The following is a 12,953-nucleotide window of genomic DNA, read 5'->3' as shown; positions in this document are numbered from 1 at the left end:
AGCTTAGGCCGCGTTTTCATTATGTCGGAGCGACATTTTACAGTGCAGTGTCGTGGTTTGTGCATTTAACCATTCGCTGCCCGCGAGTATTTTATCGAAAAGCCCGTCTGCGTTGTAGAAGCCGACAGTCAGTGAATGCGGTTTTAATCTACCGTTGTGAGCCATTTAAAAAATCTCTATCACGCGGAGCATGATACTGTGCTCGCTTATTTTACTTTATATTTTTTTACATGTGACGTAACGGATACGACCGGTGGGCGACCGGTCGTCCATTTAGGTGTCAAATGGTTTGGATGAACAATGGTTAAAGTGTTTATCAGATAGCATGGGTACGGTGACAGTCGCTTGTATGACGTTAATAATACGTTCTATTATCATGCGGCAATTGCGGCAAAGTTTCATTCAACACAAAGAGTGAAACGAACTGTCACCCGCACCGTCCTACATGAAATATACTTTAAATGGAGGTGTTCACATGTAGGACGGCACTACCAACTGTCGTCCACGACGCCTTTTTTACTGTGACGACAGATTATCGTGAACGGCTAGCACGACAATCGTAAAACGGTAAAAGATCGTCACCACAAACAGAGAACGTAAACCGACACAGTAAAATATCGACCCGATACAATAGGAGCAGCTAGCCACGATTGTCGTTTAACAGTTCAACGATAGAAGTCGTTATAGTGAGAACAGCTAGAGACGACAGTCGACGTCGCTCATTGTCGACATAATGGAAACGCACCCTAATTGTGTATTGTTCGGTATATAATTGGTGTTATTTGTTGTCCGTCGAATGTGAAAGCTTTTGAATTAATATTACATGACATCTCACAGAATTTATAGAAAGTGAATAAAATATTGAATATAAAATATAGTGGATTGGTGACAACAAAATTTTCGCATTGTTAAATTTTATATTCCAAAAATTTTCACCATGATGGAATTAACAGACTATTACATCAGAACATTAACGTTTTATTCAATTGTTTTATTATACAAGTGGTCTGCATTGTAGCGCGTCATTTCAGTGAAATGATAAAGCTTTAGAATGTTGCTAGTAGAATAAAAACTTGGTCAGACAGTCCATAGACTAATATATACTAATTTTATAAGGCTGAAGAGTTTGTTTATTTGTTTGTTTGGTTGAACGCGCTAATCTCTACGGCACCGTCGGTGGAAGGATGTGATCCAGTTAAATGATTATTCCGAAAGTTATATACCTATATTACACCTATATTTCTTAAAATTTAAAATTATGTATTCAATATAATCTAACACAGTTAGATTGTAAAATACGTTAGTTTATAATCTCACTCGTGATATTCCGTCTATCATCATGTAACTCTATGGTAAATTAATCCTGATTGACAATTTAACGGTTTCACTTCCGATAAATTATAATATATCGAAAAATAACACGTTAAATTGTAATCAGTATTTTCAGTTCACAATATGACGGCAGATTATAATATCACCAGTGAGATTATAACCTAACGTATTTTACAATCTAACTGTGTCAGATTATATTGAATACATAATTAAGAAATATAGGTGTAATATAGGTATATAATATCAAAAATTTTCAGAACTGACAGACGTTCATTTCGGATTTGACAGACTTTCGGAATAATCCTTTTTACTGGATCACATCCTTCCACCGACGGTGCCGTAGAGATTAGCGCGTTCAACCAAACAAACAAATAAACAAACTCTTCAACCTTATAAAATTAAATCAAAGTATGTAGGTGGCAAAACATTTTAATTGCAATAGCCTTCCGTTCATCTCAGAAAGTCAGAATTATTGTCGTTGCTTCTTTAGTATAACCCTAAAGTGGGAGGTACCTACTTTTATTTCCAAAATACAAAAGATATGTTTACCGGCAGCAATGATGTGATAAACACAGGGCACCCGTTGTTTTCCAATACGATTGTGTGCCCAGCACAGCAGTGTTCCGTAGTCCATCTCAGTATGCGGTGTGTAGGTCACTGTGGAGCTTGTGCCGGATCTCGAGACATAGGTGTTACTGACTTCATTGTTGTTCGCCGTATTGTTGAAAGTCCATCGAAACTGTGGGAAGAAATTGATAATCAGTAGCGTAGCTAGGTGTGGGCGAAATGGGGCATCGCTGACGGCCTCGCACTAAAGGTCACATGAGGACTTGCATTGGCTTGACTACGTTCAAAGAAATATACTAGCCGACGCCTCGCGGTTTCACCCGCGCAAATCCCATTCTCATAAGAGTGTGAGGATAAAATGTCATTGACAAATAACGTGGCATTCTAGTGGTAAAATATTTTTTAAAATAAGTTTAGTAGATCCAGAGATTACCCCCTACAACCCCACAAATTTTACCTCTATAGAATATTAGTATAGAAGTAGATATAGATTAATTACTTAACCCACTTCTACAATGTCACGAAAGTAAGTTTACATTCTTGCGAATTCATCCATTAGTATATAATACGATCAAGATCGTTCTACAAATGACGGAAATATCTCTGGACATACATAAAAAAAAAACATACATACAGCCGAACCTCCTCCTTTTTGGAAGTCAGTTAAAAATACTCTAAGGTGTGAATATTCCAAAAAAATCAGTAAATCTTGGAAACAATATAAGTGGCTCGAGACGGTCAAAGACATTATTGTCTATTCTATGACTGGAAAATTTCGTCGATCGATTCTAAATTGAATTGTATCAATTGTCAATTCCAAATACGTGATTGGAGGCAATTGGTAAATAATTCGAGTTATGCCTATTTTTAATACTGAAGCTACAGATTGAAAAAAAATATGTTGATTGAAATATTTTTATGTGGCAATAACTCCGTTTTTCAATGCGAATATATAGATATTCTATTGTAGGAAGACATTTTGGCCTTGGAGGCAGTAAGTGACAACATACGCTTTAGTTTTAGTTAGTATAGAGAGGGGTTAAGCCAATAGTCTACCACGCTGGCCCAATGCGGATTGGCAGACTTCACACACGAAGAGAATTAAGAAAATTTTCTGGTATGCAGGTTTCCTTACGATGTTTTTCCTTCACCATTTGAGACACGTCATATTTTTTTTTTAATGTACACAACTGAAAAGTTGGAGGTGCATGCCCCGGACCGGATTCGAACCCACACCCTCCGGAATCAGAGAAGGGACAGCTCTATGCACACATAAAATCACCAATTATAATAATTTTATTACTATACCAAATCTGAACAATTATAAATACAATAAAGATGTAAATTAACAAAGTATTTTATAACGACTTCCGTGGTGCAGTGGTATGCGCGGCAGATTTACTAGACGGAGGTCCTGAGTTCGATCCCCGGCCTATTGAGGTTTTCTTAATTGGTCCAGGTCTGGCTGGTGGGAGGCTTCGGCCATGGCTGGTTATCACTCTACCGACAAAGACGTACCGTTAAGCGATTTAGCATTCCGGTACGATGTCGTGTACAAAACGAAAGGGATGTGGAATTGTATCCTCCTATACTAACAAGTTAGCCCGCTTCTAACTTTACACTTACCATCAAACGAAATTATAGTAGAGGGCTAACTTGTAAAGAATAAAAATAAAAATAGTATTTTGCACTTGGTACATAAAACATTCAGTGTATTGATAACATTTCACATTATGTGTAATCTTTTTTAACCGACTTCAAAAAGGAGGAGGTTCTCAATTCAGTCGGTTTTTTTTATGTATGTACACAGATTACTCAAAGACGCCTGGACCGATTTCAAAAATTCTTTTTTTGTTTGAAACGGTATAGTCCCCATTTGGTCCCATTTGGCTTAAATTAAGATAACACCGGCTAAGCACCGCCTTCATGCAGCGTGCTGATCAGCAGGTAGAACATATTATGATGTTTAGTTTTTTAGTTTAATATTTTGTACATTTTGGTAGTGTTAAAAATAGGTTATATTAATATTATAACAATTACTTCACGAACGAGAAAAGGAAGCTGTCGTATTTTAACAGAAATGAATGAGGAATCCAGAATTATAATAATAAGCTCTGGAGGAGTGCCAGGGTCTATTACTTTTGCAGTAAACGAAATTAGACTCCAACGTTATGTCTAGATGTTCCGCATAAATTCATAACTCATTTATAAGTTGTGTAAGACAAAGTTACTCGAGAAACAAAGGAAGTAGCTGATCACAGAGGAAAGTTCAAAGTGACTTAAAGAGAAACAGCTGCATGATCGAATAGAAAATTTTACACAGTAAACTTTTGCTACACACAAAAGTGTCTCGGCGAGGAATGACATCTTTGGCGTTGTATGCATTTTATAGTAACACAAACGTATTGAGCTTGGTTCTTAGCTCGAATCGATTTAGGAGATACTTTTTAAAACTTCACATCAGCTGGCCTATTCACTAAATTGATCCTTAATAACAACCTATTAAAATAACCCAAACGAATCAATGTCACTGACATAGTTCAGCGAGGAATGACATCTTTGGCGTTGTATGCATTTTATAGTAACACAAACGTATTGAGCTTGGTTCTTAACTCGAATCGATTTAGGAGTTTATACTTTTTAAAAGTTCACATCAGTTGGCCTATTCACTAATTTGGTTATTAACAATCTATTAAACTCTTGTCTTGTCACTGACATAGCTCAGCGAGTCGCGAAGCTGAAGTGGCAATGGGTGGGGCACATAGTACGAAGAGCCGATGTACGTTGGGGTCCCAAGGTGCTGAAATGGTGACCCCGCACCAGAAAGCGCAGTGTTGGTCGACCCCTGCTTGGTAGATCGAGGACGTAAAGCGGGTTGCAGGAAGCCGCTGGATGCTGGCGGCTCGAGACCATGCATAAGGCCTATAGGTCCAGCAATGGACGTTCATGGGCTGATAATGATTATGATGATGATAAAATAAACATAAAATCAACGGAGAAATGTCATATACCTACTATATGATATCTACAAAGGGTAGTCAATAGGCACCGGATGACATTTATTCCATAGAATCTCAATTTCTTACATGTCAACTAATATTAGCCTGCTGATCTAGCATTGAGCTACTGTTACAAATGTTCATTTTTAGCAAGAAAGCATGCTACTATTGAGCAGATGCTACTTATTAGCATGTGTATCGCAACATAGCTAATAATGAGCATGCTTATTTTGAATTTTAAGTTTTACAAAATAATGTCGATGTTTTACATCTGCCAGGCGTCCCGTGACGGCTCACATTTTTTTCATTAATAATTGTTTTTTTTTTATCATCTAAAGGTATACTCACACTGACTTCAGGCGGATTGGCGTCGACGTGGCATGTTATATGAGCACGCTCCTGTTTTGCGACACCGTGCACTCTTTGTTGAGAGCTTCTACATGTCGGGGCGTCTGCATAACGAAAGTTTGAAATTAGCATACTTATTATATGAGTAAGTAGGTATAAATAATGTGTGTAGGTCAATAAACTTTAACTCTCATTCGCACGAGAGTTTTTTTTAACGGACGTTAAAAAAGCGTTCAAATACAACACTTGCATTCACAACTATACGAGTATTTTTTTTTTTATTCTTTACAAGTTAGCCCTTGATTACAATCTCACCTGATGGTAAGTGATGATGCAATCTAAGATGGAAGCGGGCTAACTTGTTAGGAGGAGGTTGAAAATCCACACCCCTATCGGTTTCTACAAGGCATCGTACCGGAACGCTAAATCGCTTGGCGGTATTTCTTTGTCGGTAGGGTGGTAACTGGCCACGGCCGAAGCCTCCCACCAGCCAGACCTGGACCAATTAAGAAAATCTCAATCGGCCCAGCCGGGGATCGAACCCAAGACCTCCGTCTTGTAAATCCACCGCGCATACCACTGCGCCACGGAGGCCGAGGTTTAAAAACGCTGTGATGTGAACAGGATGTTCACATGACAGCGTTTTTAAAACTTCATACGCTACGCTACGCTGGGTTTTAAGGCATCGCTTTTTTAACTCTCGTGCGAATGAGGCCTTAACGCGTTTGGGTAAAAATTATTAATAAAAAATATATTTTTTGGTCTATTTATAATACAGCAAATTTATTTGTATAAAAGTTAATTATTTTGACTATTTCGGCAAAACACAACTATAGTTTAATCCTCAATGTAGGAGATATTTTCACATATTATCCATTTATTGGATTAAAATGAAAATTACTTTGTTCACCTATATGGAAGAATGTCTACATAGGTAATTAAATTTTTATGTAGAATTGTGTTCGTACATACATAGAAAATCCTATTTTTGGAATTGAGTTAAAAAGGCGGTATTTTTGTAAGATTGTCTTTAAATTTTATTGCAAACATCTAATAAGCTTATAAACAAAAACAATCTGAACTACATAAAGAAATATAACAACTATTCACAGACTTTCGATGAAATCGCGCCTCTCATCAATATTTACTTTAGCCAAAGATTTAGTTTTGTATCCAACTTTAGCAATATAGATAAGTTATCAAACTAAACTCATTGTCTGCCTCGTTGGTTCAATGGTCACGTTATGGTATAGGATCATCAGGTCCCGGGTTCGAATCCTGGTTATATTGTAAGAGATACAAAGATTTCTTTTTTCTAAGAAATTTTTAGGTAAAATTCTCATCTCGAAGTCAGGAAGTTGGTGGTGCTACACGCCTTGCCTCGGAGAGCACATTAAATATCCCGGTCATTATCATTAAAATCTGATAGTGATCATTATTGAATTTAACATCACCCTAATCATGCCAACCCGCATTGAAGAGTGGTGGGTCTAAGTCCCATAACCCCTTTCCTATAAATAGGGAGTCCTGGCCTTGCGATTTAACCCGCCATTACACGCGCGGGGTGGTACCCGCACCCCAGCTAATTTTAAAGTGCAAATTTACTATCAATTTGTTAATTTATGAACTTTACCACCTGAGTATCTTCAAGTAGCCTTTAAATGCAACGAAATACGGTTAAAAAGTTAGTGCATAAGCTATATTTTCTTCGTAAGGACATGTTAAAGTTCTCGTGGGGTCCCATGTGTTCCATATGTTACACCCCGCGAGTGCTCGCGCTATACTTTTACAGGGAGTATTAAAATAGTTAATTAATAGGTTAACACATTCGCTGCGGTACGAGGTCAATTGACCTCGTACGTCTAGTGTATTCAAGAGTTAGGGGGTCGATTGACCTCGTGCCAGACCACATAAAGTTCTAATACGAGGTCAAAAAACCTTGTAGCGCTCCAAAGGAAAGTATAGAAAATCAGTGCCGCAGCGAACGTATTAAATGATCAAACTAACACAAAACATCCAAAGAGAATGGCTTGCTCTCCCCGTCTCCTTCAGCGTTGAATCCAACACAAGTGTAGTTGCCAGCAGTTTTTCTCCCCACCCCCTGGAGTACCAGCGATTGGTTGCTGATGATGATGCCTTGCCCCACGTTGTGGTGGAGAGTTTTACCCTGTTAAGACACAAATACTGTTATGACAAAAATAAATATTATAGAGTAAATTACAATGTTTTAGAACTTCATAACGGGATGCGTTAAGGAAGGTTGAAAATATGCACAACTTACAGCATTTGTATTGAATAATAATATAACGCACCATGAAAATTACAGGAAAAATCATGGCTATGTATGACATCTTTTTCCTGTCCATTTCTATGCCTAAGTTTTGGACTCGACGTAAGGTTTTAAGGCTTTGCTTTAAAACCAACAAATCATAGAAAATTTAGCTCAGATAGCTCAGTTAGGTTTTAGGTCATCCTAGACTGTTTAAATTTTCCAAAAACGTAGGTATAAAAAAAGGAAAGGACGTAAAGGTGACGTCATTCATTATTGTCGTCTTTTTTATTTTTTTTATTTCTGTTCGTATTGCAATTTTGATAAGGATATAACATTATTAAAATAAGATTGTTAAGAGATTTTTTTTTGTCAATATGAAATTTTTACTAATTTATAATCGAATTTATACACACACACACACATTGACACGATGTGCTTATAAAGTCTATTTAGAGAAATGCATCGCACTTAAAAGTGACTGAAAATTAAATGTTCGACTTCATTTATAATACGCAAGTACCTATGATGTACAAATATCCGATAAAATAAATTAGATGTAAAATTATTATGTAGATGATTTCGCAATTAAAAGATATTTTTCATACATCCGCTTGTTTCAAATCCCACTTATTAATATTCATCCGAACTCAATAAACATTTGAATAATACATTTTATAAAATCGTGAGCAAATAATATTATATATTTTTTGCTCAAATTGGAATTCCGTGTCATCATTATACGATCTGAGAGAACCTTTGGCTGCTATCGCTTTGACATCCACTTATATCATCATAATTATACTTTTCATTTCATTCAGAATCTTGATTTATTTGAATATGTAATAAAATAAAGACATTCGAGATCAAAAGCGCTTTTTATGGGGCTCATTATAATAAGAGGGTGCGATGGCTAGATGTACTTCATTGTATGAAGGCAGAAAATTGTTTAGGTCATGCTCGTACCGTAGTTACAGCTCGTGCGGATTACCTCGACTGGCTCGAATGATGTTTCTACTGTGTTTGTTTGGTTGTGTTCGATAGCCAGGTGTCAAGTCAATGGGCACGAGTTATAAGTACGATAATCAATTGTGCAGCTTGGATTTGGACTTTAGAAGGTAGCAGGTTTCATGTGTACAGATCCTTTTCAAAATCAGTTCAGTAGATTACTTTCTAACAGTACCACTAACTTTATTTCTTTATATTAAGATTAAATTTAATTTACGTTTCCAAGGGTTGTCGCTAAGATATTTTGCCGAGGAAAATATTAAAAAAAAAAGAAATAAATACATATTTACGCAATGCACACGTCAAAATGTAGCCCCAAAGTAAGCGTAGCTTGTGTTATGGGTACTTAGATCTCTCTCTCCGCGTTGTGTTCCTCATTACTGAGGGTCATGACCCCTATCACACATTCATGACTCTTTCCCGCACAATGTCACGCCATGCGGCTCGGCTTTTCGCGACTTGTAGAGCTTCGTGTACTTTTGTATCGAGAGCGGTGAGGATTTGATCTGACTAACGCATCAAGCTACGTCCTCGAGGTCTCTTCCCTTCCACTTTGCCAGTGATAACAAGTGTCTCCAAGTTATCTCTTTATCTCCTGGCAATGTGACCGAAGTACTCGAGAATCCTCTGAAGACAGGTGGTGGAAAGTCTTTTCGAGATGTTGAGTTGTTTCAACGCCAATGCATTGGATGGGTATTTAGATAGCGGATTACATATAAATATTTATATGTTATACAAACACACCCAGACTCTGGAAAACATCCAGCCCACGCTGTGGCTGAAGAGATCAGGGTCATTACCCGCTGCGCCACGCAGCCGTTTAAAAAATACGCTTTACAAAGAGACCCTTGAAATCTCCTACCTTCCAAAGCCACCACAGTCCAAACCCCATAATTGGCTTTTGTTTTAAGGTACTTAAGGATCTTGGCCTGACAATTTTTCACCCTTTATAAAATGAGGTAGGTCTGGCTTTTACGTGTTCTTAGACTATTAAATCAGTACTTACGTTGTGCCTCCATTCGACTTTATACACATAGGGATGGGCTTTAATGATGCAATCAAAGTACACGTCGGTGCCTTCCCGAATATTGGTCGGGTCTAAATTAGTACCCAGTCGCACCACGGTCTCCGGGACATCTGTTGAGGAAATTAGATTTTACCGGCATGTTATAATTACTGTGTATTCAAGTTATGACGGTATATAATAACGTGTAGATACTAGTAGGATGTACTAAATTATTTTAGTTAATTGAATATGCTTAGTGATAATATAATTGCAATGTATACCTAATGACAAACTGCCTCGTTGTATTGTGGTCGTTTGGGTTAAATACCTGGGTCAAAATAAGTAATTTTGAGCATTTCTTCTTGAGATCCTAGGTTAGGCGTGGGTCGAACTAAGTAATTTAAAGCATTTCTTCTTGAGATCCTAGGTTAGGCCTGGGTCGAACTAAGTAATTTTGAGCATTTCTTCTTGAGATCCTAGGTTAGGCCTGGGTCGAACTAAGTAATTTTGAGCATTTCTTCTTGAGGTCCTAGGTTAAAGACTTGGGTCAAATTAAGTAACTTGGAGCATTTCTTTTTGAGATCTTAGGTTAGGCCTAGGTCGAACTAAGTAATTTTGAGCATTTCCTCTTGAGATCTTAGGTTAAAGACCTGGGTCTGGGTCTGGCAGATATTGCTAAAGGCAATAAAACCGCCTTTACAAATAATTGTTTACTTTGTTTCTTCTATTTTCTTTGTCTATTTGTTTTATCTTTAGTGCAATAAAGTATATATAAATAAAATAAAGAAATAATAACTCAAATTATAACGTCATGCGAGTAACACTAATTCGCCATCACCTGACTTAAATTCATGTGTAAAATACAAGTCCCTTAGCCAGTTTTAATTCACTCTTTGGCCAGTTCACTGGCTTTGGGATGTATACTTTCACGTCAAATTTGACAGCTCAGTGATCTTGGGAATTAATCTGCCAGTAAAAGTTGCGTTCAGTATAACAAAAAATACTACTCCATGCTTCAACATGTCTTTGACTTTGAAAAGAATTAACGACAATAGTACTTTAGCTGAATATTGATTCTAGGACCATTAGGATGTCATTTAACTCCCTTCATAAAAACTATTAAGGGTCTACTTACACTGGATATCTAATAGCCAATCGTCTTCCAAAGCAGGTTCTGATGGCATCTGAGGGTTGGACGCGCGACACGCAAGTTTGGCTCCCGCGTCACTTTTCGTCAGCTGTATGGAGACGGTTGATGTGGTTGTGTTGCCATCCGTTGATAGCTGTTGAAAAAAAACAATATTTTACAGTTTGTGCGCTCTAACATGGTGCGGCGGTTCACTTTTGAAAGTTTGTCGCTATTCACGATAATAGTACTATACGTATTATGAACGTCATAAGGCTACTGTCACCCGCACCGTGCGCTCACTCTAAATTGTTTGTTTTTTTTATTTTAGGCAAGTTTGTAAATATTTCCCATTATTTTACAACAAATGAATGAATTTGACGGCCGCGTGGCGCAGTGGGTAGTGACCCTGCTTTCTGCATCCACGGTCGTGGGTTCGATTCCCACAACTGGAAAATATTTGTGTGATGAGCATGGATGTTTTCCAGTGTCTGTGTGTATTTATACATTATATAAGTATTTATATGTAGTATATAAATGTATATGAATATTATAATATCAACTATCTTAGTACCCATAACACAAGCTACTCTGTATGCTTACTTTGGGGCTAGATAGTGATGTGTATTGTTTAAGTATATTTATTTTATTTTAAATGAAATTAAAAACTATTGAAATTAAACTTAAATTTAATTTGTGTTACTTAGTTTTCCGGGAGTTTTGAAAAGGGCATATTTATGGATTTGAGGTGCTTTTTTCAAATGTAGGTACATTTGGCACTTTGAATTTTTGACGAAAAAAAAATTCAATTTATCTCCCTTTTCATAAAATCAATAATTTTGGTGTACAAGCACCACTAAATGTTAGTTAACACGTAATCCTCGCTAGATAATATATCGTTTATACACGAAAAAAGGAGGGAATCGAACCCTGTACCTCTAAAATATTAGCCTGACTCAATAATCATGGAAGTTATTAAGGATAGAAAGGGAGTAAAGTGAGTATAAATTCTATAAAAAATAAGACTGTAAATTCCAAACCCTTTTCTATTAAAGGGAGAATTTAATTTGCTTTCATTAATACAAAATTAATTAGCTTATTGAGGTAATTTAACAGGGCCGTTAAATTGTCGTCTAACGAATTAATCGAGTCTTGATTCGCATTTTGGAGTTTAATTTGTTTTACAGGTTCCTAAAGAAAACTAAAATACGCTCAGGCATCAAGAAGTTTTAGTCTTTGTTTTTATTTCTTTACATATTAATTCGCCTCTACCTATCTATAGTATCTTGTTAGATACAGAGAGAAAAAGAAAAGTTCTAATTATAAAAAAAAGATGTTACAGAATAGCTATGGATTTAAAAGCTTAGAAGAACATTTTTAAATAAATAGATCGATTTAAATGCTAAAAAGAACATTAATTAAAAGTATGATTAAAAAAAAACATTATTTGTTTTTATGAAACCTCGATGCAAGAGAAACTATACGTTCCGTCATATTTGGGTGGGCTGCTATGCCGAGTGACATTATTTTTACCCCTACTCCACGCTAATCCGTAGGGAAATAAGTCAATTGATGAAAAAAGTTTCACAATAGAGTTTAAAAAAAAAATTCAACAACCATAAAACGTTCCATACTTAATTTCCAATAAAATATAATTGCCCAAGACTTTATCAGATAAAATTGCCCAAATTTTCCATGGCGTGCACTCCTTACGACTCGTCCCTCCCTTACAGCCGATTCGAGTACGCCCAAGGCGCAGCCTGTCCCATTCAATCTACATTTATTACTACTACGTGCCCTTATTTTAAGTTGACTTCGCGATGTTGTTTCTCATGGTAATAAAGATTACGGTCGCCTCGATAAATTCAGTTGGCGCGAAATTAGCTTTGTCTTTTGAAAATTGATTAGCCATGACAATGGTACCTACTTTTATTACTGGTTTTGCATGTAAAATGTTGTCTCGTTGAATATTGGATTGAGTTAATATTTGACTGTAGTTTTATTGTATAACAAGTTAGCCCTTAACTGCTCATTCACCTGGTGTTAAGTGACGATACAGTCTAAGTCTAAGTTCCAGCATCGTACCGAAACGCTAACCTCGTAGTAGTAGTATAAATTTTGAAATAAAAAAATAGCTGAATAACGACGGTTATTCAATAGTATTTTTTTTATTTTATACCAGTTAGTTCTTAACTACAATCTCACCTGATGGTAAGTGATGATGCAATCTAAGGTGGAACGGGCTAACTTGTTAGGAGGAGGATTAAAACCACACTCCTTTTGGTTTCTACACGACAT

At 36.7% G+C, this 12,953-nt stretch overlaps 1 protein-coding gene across 1 annotated transcript in view; it reads right to left on the bottom strand.

Moving 5' to 3' along the window:
* LOC112046918 (hemicentin-2) overlaps window positions 1–12,953 on the bottom strand; it is a 46,635-nt gene that overhangs the window by 15,193 nt on the left and 18,489 nt on the right. The window contains exons 7-11 of the mRNA XM_052888180.1: window positions 10,665–10,812; window positions 9,530–9,660; window positions 7,254–7,413; window positions 5,247–5,350; window positions 1,882–2,071 (exon numbers count right to left, since the gene is read on the bottom strand). Coding sequence (XP_052744140.1) covers window positions 1,882–2,071; window positions 5,247–5,350; window positions 7,254–7,413; window positions 9,530–9,660; window positions 10,665–10,812 — 733 coding nt within the window. The remainder of the gene's footprint in view (window positions 1–1,881; window positions 2,072–5,246; window positions 5,351–7,253; window positions 7,414–9,529; window positions 9,661–10,664; window positions 10,813–12,953) is intronic.

The sequence above is a fragment of the Bicyclus anynana genome, chromosome 21 (genome assembly GCF_947172395.1).
Source record: "Bicyclus anynana chromosome 21, ilBicAnyn1.1, whole genome shotgun sequence".
Classification (NCBI taxonomy): Eukaryota; Metazoa; Arthropoda; class Insecta; order Lepidoptera; family Nymphalidae; genus Bicyclus; species Bicyclus anynana.
The sequence above is the reverse complement of the archived record's forward strand: the minus strand, read 5'-3'. Positions and strand labels throughout refer to the sequence as shown.